The 15,000-nt window shown below is 33.3% G+C and overlaps 1 protein-coding gene across 5 annotated transcripts in view; it reads left to right on the top strand.

Annotated features, from left to right (window-relative positions):
* The window catches only part of LOC137656844 (sushi, von Willebrand factor type A, EGF and pentraxin domain-containing protein 1-like), a 351,606-nt gene that overhangs the window by 333,171 nt on the left and 3,435 nt on the right, over positions 1–15,000 (top strand). For 3 of the 5 annotated variants that reach the window (XM_068391184.1, XM_068391183.1, XM_068391181.1), the window contains 7 exons: positions 1–34; positions 1,713–1,839; positions 2,509–2,668; positions 4,648–4,734; positions 7,381–7,532; positions 8,963–9,163; positions 10,467–10,637. The exon at positions 1–34 is cut by the window's left edge. In XM_068391184.1, the coding sequence (XP_068247285.1) occupies positions 1–34; positions 1,713–1,839; positions 2,509–2,668; positions 4,648–4,734; positions 7,381–7,532; positions 8,963–9,163; positions 10,467–10,637 (932 nt within the window). The remainder of the gene's footprint in view (positions 35–1,712; positions 1,840–2,508; positions 2,669–4,647; positions 4,735–7,380; positions 7,533–8,962; positions 9,164–10,466; positions 10,638–15,000) is intronic. The other 2 variants (XM_068391182.1, XM_068391185.1) reach the window with 1 other exon arrangement.

The raw sequence follows: 15,000 nt of genomic DNA, 5'->3' as shown, positions 1-15,000 counted from the left end.
ATTGGTCATGGAATTCCCGCCCGGGACGGAGCTGGTGGGTAACCATTCCAACTGAGTTTTTTTTTTTTTTTTTTTTTTTTTTTTTTTTTTTTTTTTTTTTTTTTTTTTTTTCCCAGTGAAAATGGAGATGAATTTGTTCGTCAGGATTTCATCAAATAACAGTGTTGGATTATTACTTATATTATTAAAGATTATGTTGACTTTACTCGAGGTTACACTCTGGTACACTATCTTCTTTTTAAATTAGATTTTTAAACCAGTATTTAAAAGAAATACTTGTATTTATATACTTTTTAAATTTTATCCAACTAATCGCATTTATACCTATTTTTTTCACAAATCTGCTCTGATGTTTTTCACACCGGGCTATCAGACATTGAAGATTTTCATAGTAGAGAATAGTCTTTTGACTTCTTCCATGAAAATAATATCTTAGGAATATTAATTCTCTTACATTTCGAGTTCATAAATTTTTTCCTTTGCAAGTTCTCTTAATTCATCTAGATAAACATTTCCATTTTATTCAGATTATTCCAGCTCCAGTACATTTCTCTAAGAGTAATTTCACTTTTTCCATTTATTTTTTTACAGAGTGATATTTTGCTTTCCACACTCCCTATGTCCTCATGATGCATGCAGGGATATCGCGGCTTCCGCTGTCCTTATCTTTATAACCTTCATCCCTCGAGACAGTTCTGTTCATTTCTTCTAGGTTAAACACCTCTCCTAACCCCACCTTTTTTCCTGACCCTATATGTTTTTATAACTGACATTTTACCCTCCGCATTGTTTATCTCAATGGGCTGGGTAATCCATCAAGCAATGAAAATAATAAACGTAAGCAAATCAAGCTATTTCTGGAAGGCAAAAGAAAGCGTCTTGTTCCAAGTTCAAGAAGTAAATGTCACAACGAACTACTTACTTATTTCTCTTACTTTGAGGGCTGTTTTCCATGGGAACCCTGTATCCTACAGGACCTACAAGATCAATAGATCGTATATATTCTTAAGTATTTAGCTTACACATATCGAATTACGTGATTATTGTCAAATCCACTTTATCGAAGCACTTGGAAAACAAGAAAGTATTCAGTTTCTTCTCGAAAGCCTTGTAGTGAATGTTTTTATGTTGAACAGACTGACATAAATCTCAGTTATAGTGTATATATGTAAGATCTATTTTGATATTATTACTGTTCTTAAAATATTCTATTTTAATTGTTCATTGTTTCTCCTGTAGTTTATATATTTCCTTATTTTCTTTCCTCATTGGGCTATTTTTTCCTGTTGGAACCTTTGGGCTAATAGCATTCTGTTTTTTTTCAAAATAGGGTTGCAACTTAGCTAGCAATAATGCGACACTTTAGTAACATTAGCACTGTTCTTAAAATATCTTATTTTAATTGTTCATTAAATAATGCGACACTTTAGTAACATTAGCACTGTTCTTAAGATATTTTATTTTAATTGTTCATTACTTCTCATATAGTGTGTTTATTTCCTTATTTCCTTTCCTCCCTGGGCTATTTTTTCCTGCTTTTCCAACTATAGCTGTAGCAACAACAATAATAAAAATAATAATATCTTGTCTATCGTATGTCTAGTGGTAGCTTGTTCTCTAATCTTATGGCTATCAACTCCTACAGTAAGTTGATATTATCCACAACTTGCTATCTCCCGTCGGCGAGCTTCATGCCACGTCCTCTCCTGCAGGTGTCCCGCTGTAGTGACATCGGGAAGTACGCCTTCGTAGGGTCGGTCCGACGTCGGTGCGTCGACGGAGAGTGGACCGGAGAATCGCCCAAATGCTTCGGATTGAATCGAGATTTCAGTTATTCATGTAAGTGATTATAGATGCTAAGGACATCTGCTCTTTATTCTTTCTAAGGTGATGGACTTACTTTTCTCTCTACCCCATACAATAATATCTTTATCACTTACTTGATCAGGATTTTTGAAAAAATGATATGGTAAACATAACCTCCTCTCTCTCTCTCTCTCTCTCTCTCTCTCTCTCTCTCTCTCTCTCTCTCTCTCTCTCTCTCTCTCTCTCTCTCTCTGTGATCATTTCATGAGTGACTAAACCATGTGGTAATAACTATTTACCGAGACAATAGCCGGGGGAAAGTCAATAACATAAATATTTACGATAATTTTATTGATACAATGTAAATTTTTATAGATATGCTTGCAGTTACATCGACTAGTATTCTGTTAAAATTCTCTTTATTCACTTATTAATATATAAAAATCAATCATTTCATTCCTCCTAAATTAATTCATCAAAGTCTATCACCGAACGCTAGCATAATAAACATTTTAAATGGAGAATCAATCGTAATATGTCTTTCAGATATGATTGGTATTAAAACAGAGGCATGTAATGGCTGAAGAAATATCTCTGGATTTATATTTGAATGATAAGTTTATCATTCATATTTATTCATTTCGTAATGTTTCAGTTCTTTCTATTCATCTGTTTCTCTCTCGCTCTCTATTCCCATTTCAGTGGACCGTCCTCCGACCATTCTCATCCGCCACAAAGACGGCCCCATCGCCCAGACGAATGACGGGCAGCTGCTGGTGTACCCAGGTACCCAGCTCTACTTGGAGTGCCTCTGGGTAAGGCGTTATGGCACTCCGAGGTGGAACGTCTCTCATACTTTCGAGTGAGTAATTCCCGAGTTTTAAAGAACGAAGGACCTTGAAAAATGGGGACGCGTTTCTAATCTTATTCTCAGGAGACACAGAAACACTAATGTCGCCACATACATATTTATTGCAAATGTTTCGACATTTCAGATGTCATCATCAGTACTGCGTAAAGTTAAAATCAAAGAAACAATACAATTTCAAATTAAAAATTACATAAAATAAGATAAGTAAAGATTTTTTTTATTTGAAACTATTGTTTTTTTTTTTTTTTTTTTTTTTTTGTTACATTAAATGTTTCTGTTTCTACGAGGACCTTAGTTTATGGTCAGCCAAGCTGCATTTTAAATTTATTGCCATTTTTTGTACAACCTTTAGCCATGATAGCCCTGATATGTTGGGACATGGCAAGTATGTTATTACTAAGCAATTATATCAGGTAATTAGGCAGGAACGTTGAGCATAGTTTTATCTGAAAATAGGTTAACTTATTCAGATTAGATGCAAGAGTAAGATTAGTTTGAAAATTATTATACTTTATGTATATATATATATATATATATATATATATATATATATATATATATATATATATATATATATATATATATATATATATATACATATATATATATATATATATATATACATATATATATATATATATATATATATATATATATATATATATATACATATATATATATATATATATATATATATATGTGTGTGTGTGTGTGTGTGTGGGTATAATCTGGCTATATGTATGTATGTGTTTGTGTGTAAGCTGTTAAAGTAAAGTGAAGCTTAACCAGATTAGGCCAGAGATACAGGTTCATTTTCAACTTTCCTTTGACGGGATAGTTTTATTAGGAAATAATAGATTGTTATCTAATATGTAACCTTAGACATAAGACACATATATACAAAGTAGTTACTCACAGGTATCCTCACAAGAAGAGTAAAACTTCCGAAGACAGAATGAGTTCAGTTAAAAATAAAGCCAAAGTTTTTATTACTTTTGAAATAGGATACACTATAGTCCATTTCTTTTAGCGAGTCACATTTGCACCGACTCGCAGCGGTGCCCTTTTAGCTCGGAAAAGTTTCCTGATCGCTGATTGGTTGGACAAGATAATTCTAACCAATCAGCGACCAGGAAACTTTTCCGAGCTAAAAGGGCACCGTAGCGAGTCTGTGCAAATATGACTAGCTAAAAGAAATGGACTATAGAACGAATTTCAACATTTTTGCTCATAATTTTTCTAAAAAGTAAAGGTTTCTTTACGTTTTATTTACAGTAAAAAGAAAATCACATAAACATAGATGATTATTTTTTCTACTTAACAAAATTCATCCTTTAGAAAATTTATTATATATGGAACTGTATGAAAAGATAGCCTTCATGTCCATTTTTTTTCTCTTGATGTGGAATAGAAATTGTGAATTCATTTTTTCTCTCAACTGGACTTAATTCTGCAGAACTCGTTATGCATGTTGCATAAGATTTTTCATAATTCTGATCATCCTTTACATTCAGATCTTCCCGGACAGTACCATCCTGTTCGTAATACTAGGCATGCAGTTAATTCTAATAGCCTTCTTCATCATAAGGCACAAGACTTCACAGTATTCTAGAAGTTTTATTCCAGCTGTGACCAAGTTGAGGAACGATCTTCCTAACCGGGTGGTTGAATCTGTAGAACTTCAAAAGTTCAAACTTGCAGCAAATGTTTTTATGTTGAACAGGCTGATATAACTCTCTTTTTATAGTTTATATATGAAAGATTTGTTTTGATGTTACTGTTCTTGAAATAATTTATTCTAATTCATTACTTCTCATACAGTTTATTTATTAACTTATTTCCTTTCCTCATTGGGCTATTTTCCCTGTTGGAGCTCTTGGGCTTATAGCACCCTGTTTTTCCAACTAGGGTTGTAGCTTAGCTTAATAAAATTAATAATTATTATAATGTCAATACCTGTATATAACAAGGGACGTCGAGGACGAAGACGAGAAGGACATAGGCATGGAGCTGAAGGAGAAGCTGAGGAGTGCAGGCCTAACGGAGGAAGGGGGAGGGTAGGTGACTTTCTAGGCCTACAAAGATTCTCTCTCCTCACTGGCACCGTCGTTTCCTGTGGCACTCTAGTTAAATCAATTGCAAATAAAGCATGCTGCTTCGGTTACATGCGCACGTTATAGTTGATCTCTCTCTCTCTCTCTCTCTCTCTCTCTCTCTCTCTCTCTCTCTCTCTCTCTCTCTCTCTCTCTCTCGTTATATATATATGAATAATGTAGCGTGATTAATGTTTACCGATAATGATTATCTTAAAATAATTTTGCAAATTCACACACACACACACACACACACACACATATATATATATATATATATGTGTGTGTGTGTGTGTGTATACATATATATATTATACATATATATACATATATATATTGTACATATATATATACATATATATATATACACTATAATTGTATATAATACAATATATATATCATATATATATATATATATATATATATATATATATATATATATATATATGCTGATTTATTTGTACAGAGCCAATTTAATAATTTTTCTCTCAAATGTTCTTAGCATGTATATTCTATTAAAGCTTTGTTCTATGTCTAGTTTTAATCATCTATTTTTATGAGCATCGCTTCGAGACACCGGAAAACATACTGTATATTCTCTCTCTCTCTCTCTCTTTCCTTTTACTTATCTCTCCCTTTCTCTCATCCCCATATTATTCTTTCACATACATCAATATATTTTCTCAGCTTCTGGATTTTCTGTCTCCTCGCACAGAAACTACAAGCACAGGGAATTTAACATGAGATGCAAGAAGTTGGCATTTTGCTGGTAAGACTAAAGCGAACAGCTCAGTCCTTTTGTTGTTGCTCCAAGAGAAAAAAACTTGTGCCCCTAAAATTCAGCAAAGAATTTGTTCCGTCGTTGTCCACGTCTTAAGTAGAAAGCACAATATGGCGTGCTGGTATTTTGAGCCCAATTTGCTGTATATGGTAATTTGTTAATGCCCTTTTTTGTTATTTGTGTCTATAGATTATTCAGTTGATCAGTAATATATCCAAAGAGGAGTAATAACTTATATTTATTATACTGTGTGTTTGTTTACAAAAATATAACCCAAAACGAGTATCGTCCAACCCTGTCCGAAAAAGGGGTGGGTTGATTTTCAAATATTGACAAATGGAAAAATTGATTTTCACAACTTTTTTGACAATTAGTTATTCGGAAAAAAATTGGGGTTGATTTTCAAATATTGACAAATGGAAAAATTGATTTTCACAACTTTTTTGACAATTAGTTATTCGGAAAAAATTGGGGTTGATTTTCAAATATTTGTGACAATTAATTATATGGGAATTAATTATATGGTAAAATTGGGTTTTATTTTCAGACATTTTAGACACTTAATTTTTTGGAAAAAATGGGGTCGATTTTGAAATAGTTGTGACAATTGATTATTTGGATATTAATTATATGGAAAAAATGTGCGTTGATTTTTCAATATTTTTGACAATTATTTGGAAATTAATTATATGGAAAATAGGGGGTTGATATTCAAATATTTTAGAAAATTAATTATTTGAAAATTAATTATATGGAAAAAAGGCGGTTGATTTCCAAATATTTTAGACAATTAATTATTTGGAAATTAATTATATGGAGAAAAGGGGGTTGATTTTCAAATATTTTTGACAATTAATTATTTAGGAATTAATCATATGGAATAAAAGTGGGTTTATTTTCAAGTATTTTTAACAAGTAATATTTGGAAATTAATTATATGGAAAAAAAAATGGTGGTTGATTTTCAAATGATTTGTTCAATTAATTTTAAGTTTACTTCCAAGGTAGAAGTAATCCTCCCAGGTGGATGAACGGTTCCCCTCCGGAGGATCAGAGAAAAGAACCAATTCTTGCCCTTGTGTATATGCCTCCGTTCTTAACATCTCTTCATTTCTATTTCCTTTTTGTCTTTCTTTTAGATTCCTCGAATATGGATTCTTGCTTGCTTTGTGTCCTTTCCTGTATCTGATTAATCTTTCCTCACATTGAAATAAATAATTCTTTCCATTGTGTAGGATTACTTTTTGTATTGACCTCCCTGCATGAATTTCTTTCCCGGGTTGATCTTTGTGATGTTAGGCCTCAACAAATATAATTTTGTTTCAAACGCTGAAAGTCTGTGATGTTGATGCATGCAAATTTGATGATAGATAATTATAGGTAATAAATATAATCTAAATAGTTTTATTTTTCTTATAGAATGTGTAACTATTTCCTAAGCATTACTTTTATTGATAAAGTTTTATGACCTCATGTAATTAAAAATTTCATATTTCTGAAGTGTAATATTGTAATATGTCTTTCTTTATATTTTGAACTTATTCTACTTTTAAAGTAGATATATCATACGAAATTAAAACAATATGAATAGAAATTGCCTTTTTAAATGGCTTGCAATCCAAAATCTTTTAAATGAAATAAAAAAAATCCCTTATCACGAAATGCCCTTAATAAGATCGAACCTTATCCCTCTTCATCAGATATTGTAAACTATAAAATAATTTCTCATTTAACAGTTTATATATAAAGTAACTTATATCCTTACCCCATCTACCCTCCCTCCCCCACCCCCCCTCCCCCACCCCCCTCTCCCGTCCGTTCGTCATACAGGAAATACTGGACTGGATGGAGTACAGACGCCATGAGGAACCCCCAGCTGGAGTACCGTCTGGCTCTGTACACGACGCACGTCGGGGATTCGGGGAACTACACGTGCACGACGCCCACGGGCCATTCACATTCTATTTATCTGGATATAAGAAGTAAGGGAGTTTTTTTATGGATGGTACGATTTTTATAAGGTTTTTTAATGTGAGAATTTTAACTCTTATTAGTATGTTGAGTATTTTTTTTCGATTTTAAATTTTTTTAGTGTGAAATAGAATGACGAGTTTTTTTTTCGATTGTATAATTGTTTCTAGTGTGAAATGTCATAATGACGAGTTTTTTTCGATTTTGTCATTTTTTTTAGTGTGAAATAGAATGACGAGTTTTTTTTCGATTTTATAAAAAAATTTTTAGTGTGAAATAGAATGACGAGTTTTTTTTCGATTTTATACATTTTTTTTAGTGTGAAATGTTAGAATGACGAGTTTTTTTTTTTATTTTATAATTTTTTTTAGTATGAAATGTTAGAATGGCGTGTTTTTTTTTCGATTTTATAGATTTTTTAGTGTGAAATATTGACTGTGTAGAGTTTTTCCAAATGTGAATGGTGGTCTAAATGATGACGTATTAAGGTTGATATTGAGCTAATTACGCTTTTTGAAATTTTGAATATCTGTCTAACTGTGATGTTTGTTAGTTAGTGTTTCTCTAATGTGTTTATTTTCAAGTTTGAATATCGGTCTAATTATACTATTTGCCAGTATGAGTATATTTATTTTCAAGTGTAAATATTAATCTCATATTTATGTTTTGGGATGTGATTATTCATGCTTGTTTATTAGTTCGTCTTTACACTTACAGATTTCTAGCTGATATAGCTTCGAATCTAGATATTTTTTTTCAATTGTATAATATTTACAACAGTTAATTTTATTCTAAATTTGAGTAACTGTATAATCGATCTGGTATATTAGCGGGATAGTTGATATTGTATTTTTTCAATTTTGTTTGTTTTTATTAATATGACTTTTCTAATTCAATATGTTTTCAATTGAATATTGATGTAAATTGCGTTTTCCAAATGTGAATATTTCTGTAATACAGTTCTTGACTGTATCATTGTTTTTTCCTATTAAATTCATTCTCATTATGCATAATTGTTTTCAGACTTTGGCACTTCATCACTCAGACATTTGTATTTAATCAGTGACTGATATAATGAAGAAACACTTGATTTTTTTTTTTTTATATACTGAAAGACTCATATTCAATAAATTTCCAGTAAATAAAGAGATATGTATGTTTTTAGGTTTTGTTTTTGTGAATAAGTTTGATAACTGATGTAAACTTACATTTTGTGTTTCACTCCGAGCAGAAAAAAATTCTGTCATTATTTGTAATAACATACAGCATTTGTTTAAGTATTATTATTCGTATGATTTCTCTTGCTGCTTCAATTGTTTTGTCATTCATATTTTTTAGAAAATTATATTATTTGAATTATAATAACAAAAGTTTAACCTTATTGGTAGTAGTAATAGAAGTAATTATACCTCAGTACTGATAAACAACTTCTTCCCTTCAGAAGTGGAGTGTCCTCCGCTTGAAGAGTCCTTCCAGGGGCCCTTGACGCCACGCCGACACCCTCAGTCCACGACGACCATGAACACCATCGTGAACTTTTCCTGCGGCCCCGGGCTGAACCTCATAGGACCTCGAAAGACCAAGTGTCTCCCTTCGGGAAAGTGGTCTTCCTCCATGCCACGATGCGAGAGTAGGTCTAAAAGTAGGTCTTTGTCGCTCTGTCCTTGTGCCCCTCAGAGGTATCTCGTGGCGCACTGGATTGTAGGAGTCTTTCATACGCATGTCCCCTCTAGAGGTTCTTTGTGCTATTGTACCTTCTAGGGGGTCTTTGATGCACAATTACCCTTTAGAGTGTATTATTTTACTCTGTATCCTCCAAAAGTCTTTGCCGCATTGGGTTATATGAGTCTTTCATACCTATGTCGCCCCTAAAGGTTCATATCCATGTTCCCTTTAGAGCTTCTTTATGCTATTGTACGTTCTAGGTGTGCTTGATGCCCATTTACCTTCTAGAGGTCATTTGTGAGCTAGTACCTTCCAAAAGTATTTTGCACATTGGAGTATAGAAGTCTTTCATATCTATGTTTCCTCTAAAGTTCTTTTTGCCATTGTACGTTCTAGGAGTCTTCGATGCCCAGTTACTCTATAGAAGTCATTTTCTGACATAGTATCCTTTAAAGGTCTTTTCTGCTCTACCATACAATAGAGATCCTTCATTAACTAGTTTTAATGAGAAGTCTTTCTTGCACCAGTACCCTCGAGAGGTTTTTCGAGCCCTAGCCTTCCAGATGTCTTGCATGTCTTAGTACCCTCTAGAGCTCTTTGTATCATTGTGCCAATAAGGGTTATTTGATTCCTTAGTCTTATTTGCAGGTCTTTTATATACGAATACCTTCTAGGAATCTTCAGTTCCTTTAGCCTTTGGCACTAGAAGTCTTCCAGACAATCTTTCGTGGGTTGATTTTTTTTTTAAAGATAAACTGTAACCCTGTCTGGAACTACAAGTAATTTGCCTTAATTTTCCTCATTATTTCTTCTCAGTTGATATTAATTTATTCATTACCTTTGCTAAAGATATGTTTTTATTTAGTTTATTTGTCTAATTAGATCTTGGGAGAGATAGAGATGCAACTGCATTGCAATAGATTGCCCATCCTTGCCGAATTTTGCGGTTTCTCAATGTTACTGTTTATTAATTCATCCATTTTTTGTTTTAATTTATTACCCCTGGTTCTTGATTTATATTTTTTTCATATGGCTTTCTAGTTTGCTGAAGGCTTCTTAGTTAATGAGGGACATATTTTGAATATTCGACGAAAGTACAGTATATTTGCATAATGGATATTAGCAATAATGTAAACATGCAGCTTATGTGCATTTTTTTATTTTGTATTTGTTTGATCTTTATGAAGTTTTGCTCAATCCATATAACCTACCATAGTTAGGAAATGTTTAGGAGATACAATAACTCGTCCCCCAATCAGTTGTTCTTATGTTTACATCAGGGATCAGATGTGACCTGCCGGAGGCGCCAAAGAACGGAAGATTATCCAGCAAGGGTCCCTTCACTGCAGCAGACGACCTCGAGATTACCTGCGACACGGGATACATGTTGACTGGCCAACCGGTGATGCTCTGCAAGCCAGATGGCACCTGGTCGGCGCCAGTGCCCACTTGTGAGTAGAAAATCTGATTTTAAATATTTTACTGAATCGTTTTCATAAAGGGCATGGTCTCAGAACGTATAAGTCATTCCCTTGCCCTCAACTTTCCTTGTCCTATCATGAGGCTCAATACTACACAGTATTCTAGAAGTTTTATTCCCGCTGTGACCAAGTTGTGGAATGATCTTCCTAATCGGGTAGTTGACTCAGTAGAACTTCAAAAGTTCAAAGTTGCAGCAAATGTTTTTATGTTGAACAGACTGACATAAGTCTTTTTATAGTTTATACATGACATATCTGTTTTGACGTTGTTACTGTTTTTAGAATGATTTATCGTTAATTTTTCTCATCATTTACTTATTTCCTTATTTCCTTTCCTCACTGGGCTATATTTCCCTGTTGGAGCCCTTGGGCTTATAGCATCTTGCTTTTCCAACTAGGGTTGTAGCTTGGCTAGTAATAATAATAATAATTATAATAATTGTTTACCTAAATCCCAGCTCTCCACGATACCAGGTTCAAGTCACCTTTACATCTTCCCAATAGGTAAACAAAATGAACTGGGCACCTCTGTGCTATCTTTAGAGGACTCGGTGCTTCAGACTTGAGCTCCGAAAACATTTCACAGCACTGGCATTGCCTGACGGATGCACATCCAAATAGTAGTAGCAACATAAGTAGTTGTGTAATATACATACAGACTTTTAGAATAACCTAAATTTACATTAATTTAGTAAGTCTCTTCACTCTCAATTAATCTTACGATTTCAATTTTACATATCCAAACTTGCCCTTTGCTGCTCTGTACACATGTACCGGAACGAAGGCTTATTTGATGATTCAACTGCCGTCATATCTAGGAAATTAGCCATATCTCTCTCTCTCTCTCTCTCTCTCTCTCTCTCTCTCTCTCTCTCTCTCTCTCTCTCTCTCTCTCTATATATATATATATATATATATATATATATATATATATATATACAAACTAGTATATCTTAAGAAAAGATTTGAGGGGCTGAGGCCTGGCAACCGGATGTCAAAACACAATGCTTGCAAACTTTTAACAGAAAGTAGGAGATTTGTGTGAGCAACGATGTCTCTCAGTTAGGTCCAACGAGCTAACAAGTTGAATCTCCGTTCTATGTCAAACAAAAATTGTATATATATATATGTATATATATATATATATAAATATATATATTTATATATATATATACATATATATATATATATATATATATATAGATAGATAGATAGATATAGATATCCTGTCACGCTCAGGGGGGGGGGAGAGGAAGTAGTCATGCCCTGGTGAGAGGGGGCTACCCCCAGAGGTACACTCGGAAACCACATTTTCCCACAAATTGCCGAATCAACGGGTTATAGTTAGGAAAGGGGGAGGGGTAGGAAGTGTTAAATATGTGTGTGTGTGTATATATATATATATCTATCTAAATAGTTAGACGTAATTTTTAACGACTCTGGTACACTAATTCACTATTATGAACATCGTCCTGTAATTAAACCTTGGCTACTACCTGCGACAGTCGACTAACTTTCACATACATAATGCAATGCTTAATTAAAGATTGCATTGGTATGTCAGGCGCAAGTACAATTCTAGAAATACCTAGATTAAAAAGGTCCATTATTAGCGTATGTAGAGACCTATGAGGAAGATTCACAATATACATATTCCATTGTCATGCGTAATTTTGACATAATTAATACCTAATTCGTCTCATAAAAATTCTGATCATTATTTCTAAGTTCAGAAAAAACCTTACGATATAATTAAATACAAACCGTGCTACATAATTATTTACAGTTCGAGCATAGCTCGTTATAAATGAGCTACTGGTAATTCTTCAAAACATATTTTTTTTTTTTTTGTGATATTTGAGAGAAATAATCTTGTCCGTTCTGTTTGGAAAGTCATACCCGTATGGAAATGTCATACGTGTGTCGTTGCTATGTTCAACCACATGGTATTACAAAGTATTCAAACCCTTATTTGCAATCTTATTTATTTTTAAGAAGCCTCATTAATCGTGTTTTCATTTTATGAAATGTCCCAACCTTACTCGTATGTTGTACAGTTGATACGTGTTTGCCACTTGTGTTAGGACTCTGGTAAGTTTAATATCATATTTCTAATCTTTATCGTCAATATTACTGTATTATCATTAATGATAATAACATTGTTATTTGTTGGTGATGGAAATCAATTTAAGAATGTTTGGCGTTGTCGTATTTCTCCAGTTCTATATTATTATTATTATTATTATTATTATTGTTATTATCATTATCATTATTATTATTCAACCTAAACAAATATTTATATCGAAAAGTCCAAAAATCAAATCTGGCAAAGCAAGAGTTTGTGAAAATTTATTTCATTTATGATCAAAGAAAATAAAGAGGCAAAAAAAAAAAACTAAATAACTAAACAAATAACCTGAATAGAAGGGGAAAATCAAATAATATATAAATGAATAACGATACAAAGACAATATGGTGCGTGGCTCTTTCAAGTAAAATCGCATTATTATTATTATCATTATTATTATTATTTTTATTACTACTACTACTAGTTAAACTACAACTCTAGTTGGAAAAGCAAGATGCTATAAGTTCAAGGGTTCCAACAGGGAAAAATAGCCAAGTAAGGAAAGGAAATAAGGAAATAAATAAACGATATTAAAAGTAATGAACAATTAAAATAAAATATTTTGAAACAGATACTTCATATATAAACTATAAAAAGGCTTATGTTAACGGGATTCTAATAGTAAGAGAACAACAGACTTGAAACCCTAGTATTAATGAAAATAATAATTTTGTAAAAATTTAGACTTTACATTATATGAACCAGTTCATAGTCTAATGTCAGCTTTAGGTATTTCATGTCCCGGGTGCTGTGGAAAGAAATGAGTATATTATACGTCATTACGTAATATCTGGGTTATAAAGTAACTTTTGGAATAGAATACGAATTAGATGTTTCTAACCTTACTCTTGTTATTATTTTTTAAATTACGTTTAAAGGTCGCTCATGAATGGCAGAGGCAAGAGGTAGTAACGATGCCCTAGATACTGACTATATATACATAAGATCAGCTCCCAAGCCCCTTCTCCACCAAAGCTAGGACCAGGGAAGGCCAGGTAATAACTGCTGATAACTCAGCAGGTAGACCTACTGTATAGGCCGCGCAACGCTTCTATCGTTAGCCAAGAAGGATGGTGAGGTTGGAGACACTACAAGAAACTATCTGGCCTGAGCGGGACTCGAACTCCAGTCAGGTAGAACTCCGGGCATGGACGTTTGAATGTTTCAAACTGTAAATAAGCAACTTGAAACTGCCTTCGATCGTAATTAACAATAGTCGTTTTTAGTGAATATTAAAATCAAGATAGCCGAGTTCTCTTGATGGTATGTACCAAAAGTAAACAAACGGAAAAAATTAAAACCAGCCACCACTAATGAGATGAATTAGCCAGGAATATTCATAACTTGGGCCATCGAAAATGAAATACTCTCAACTGCATTCATCAAATATAAAGTAGTGTTAGCCATAGCAATCAACTATGAGATCTCCCTTACTGGGTTTAGCATATGCTAATCCCAACTACATCTGTAATATTTCCAGTCAGTAGAACTTCAAAAGTTCAAAGTTGGAGCAAATGCTTTTTTGTTGACCAGGCGGACATGAGTCTTTTTATAGTTTATTTATGACATATTTGTTTTTGATGCTGTTAAAAGTTTATATATGACATGTCTGTTTTGACGTTGTTACTGTTTTTAGAATGATTTATTGTTAATTTGTTCTCTTCATTTATTTATTTCCTTATTTCCTTTCCTCACTGGGCTATTTTTCCCTGTTGGAGCCCCTGGGCTTATAGCATCTTGCTTTTCCAACTAGGGTTGTAGCTTGGATAGTAATAATAATAATAATAATTAGTCACGTAGGAAATACTGGATTCCAAACCGTATCCGTCAGATGTGTATCAAACCTCTCGGTATTCAAATACCAAGAGAAGAATTAATTCAACCCAAGCCCACAAGGTCAACGCTGACGTGCCGCGCGCACCCGTGACCTTTGCATCGGTCCTACCATTGATCTCATCAACTTGCAATGGGACCACAGCATCGGATATTCGGATTCCATGTTCGCCTACCCACTCAGACGTCCGGATCTCTCTCTCTCTCTCTCTCTCTCTCTCTCTCTCTCTCTCTCTCTCTCTCTTTAAGGTCGTCTAGAGGCTTCTAGCGCTGTGGTTGTACTCTAGGTCTTTATGTGTCTCTTCTTCTTGAAGTACTTCGTAGAATTTTAGGTCGACATAATCCGTGTAACTTGTGCACTAAACTATTCTA

Source organism: Palaemon carinicauda, chromosome 17, assembly GCF_036898095.1.
Source record: "Palaemon carinicauda isolate YSFRI2023 chromosome 17, ASM3689809v2, whole genome shotgun sequence".
Taxonomy (NCBI): Eukaryota; Metazoa; Arthropoda; class Malacostraca; order Decapoda; family Palaemonidae; genus Palaemon; species Palaemon carinicauda.
This window is presented reverse-complemented; position numbering and strand designations above follow the sequence as displayed.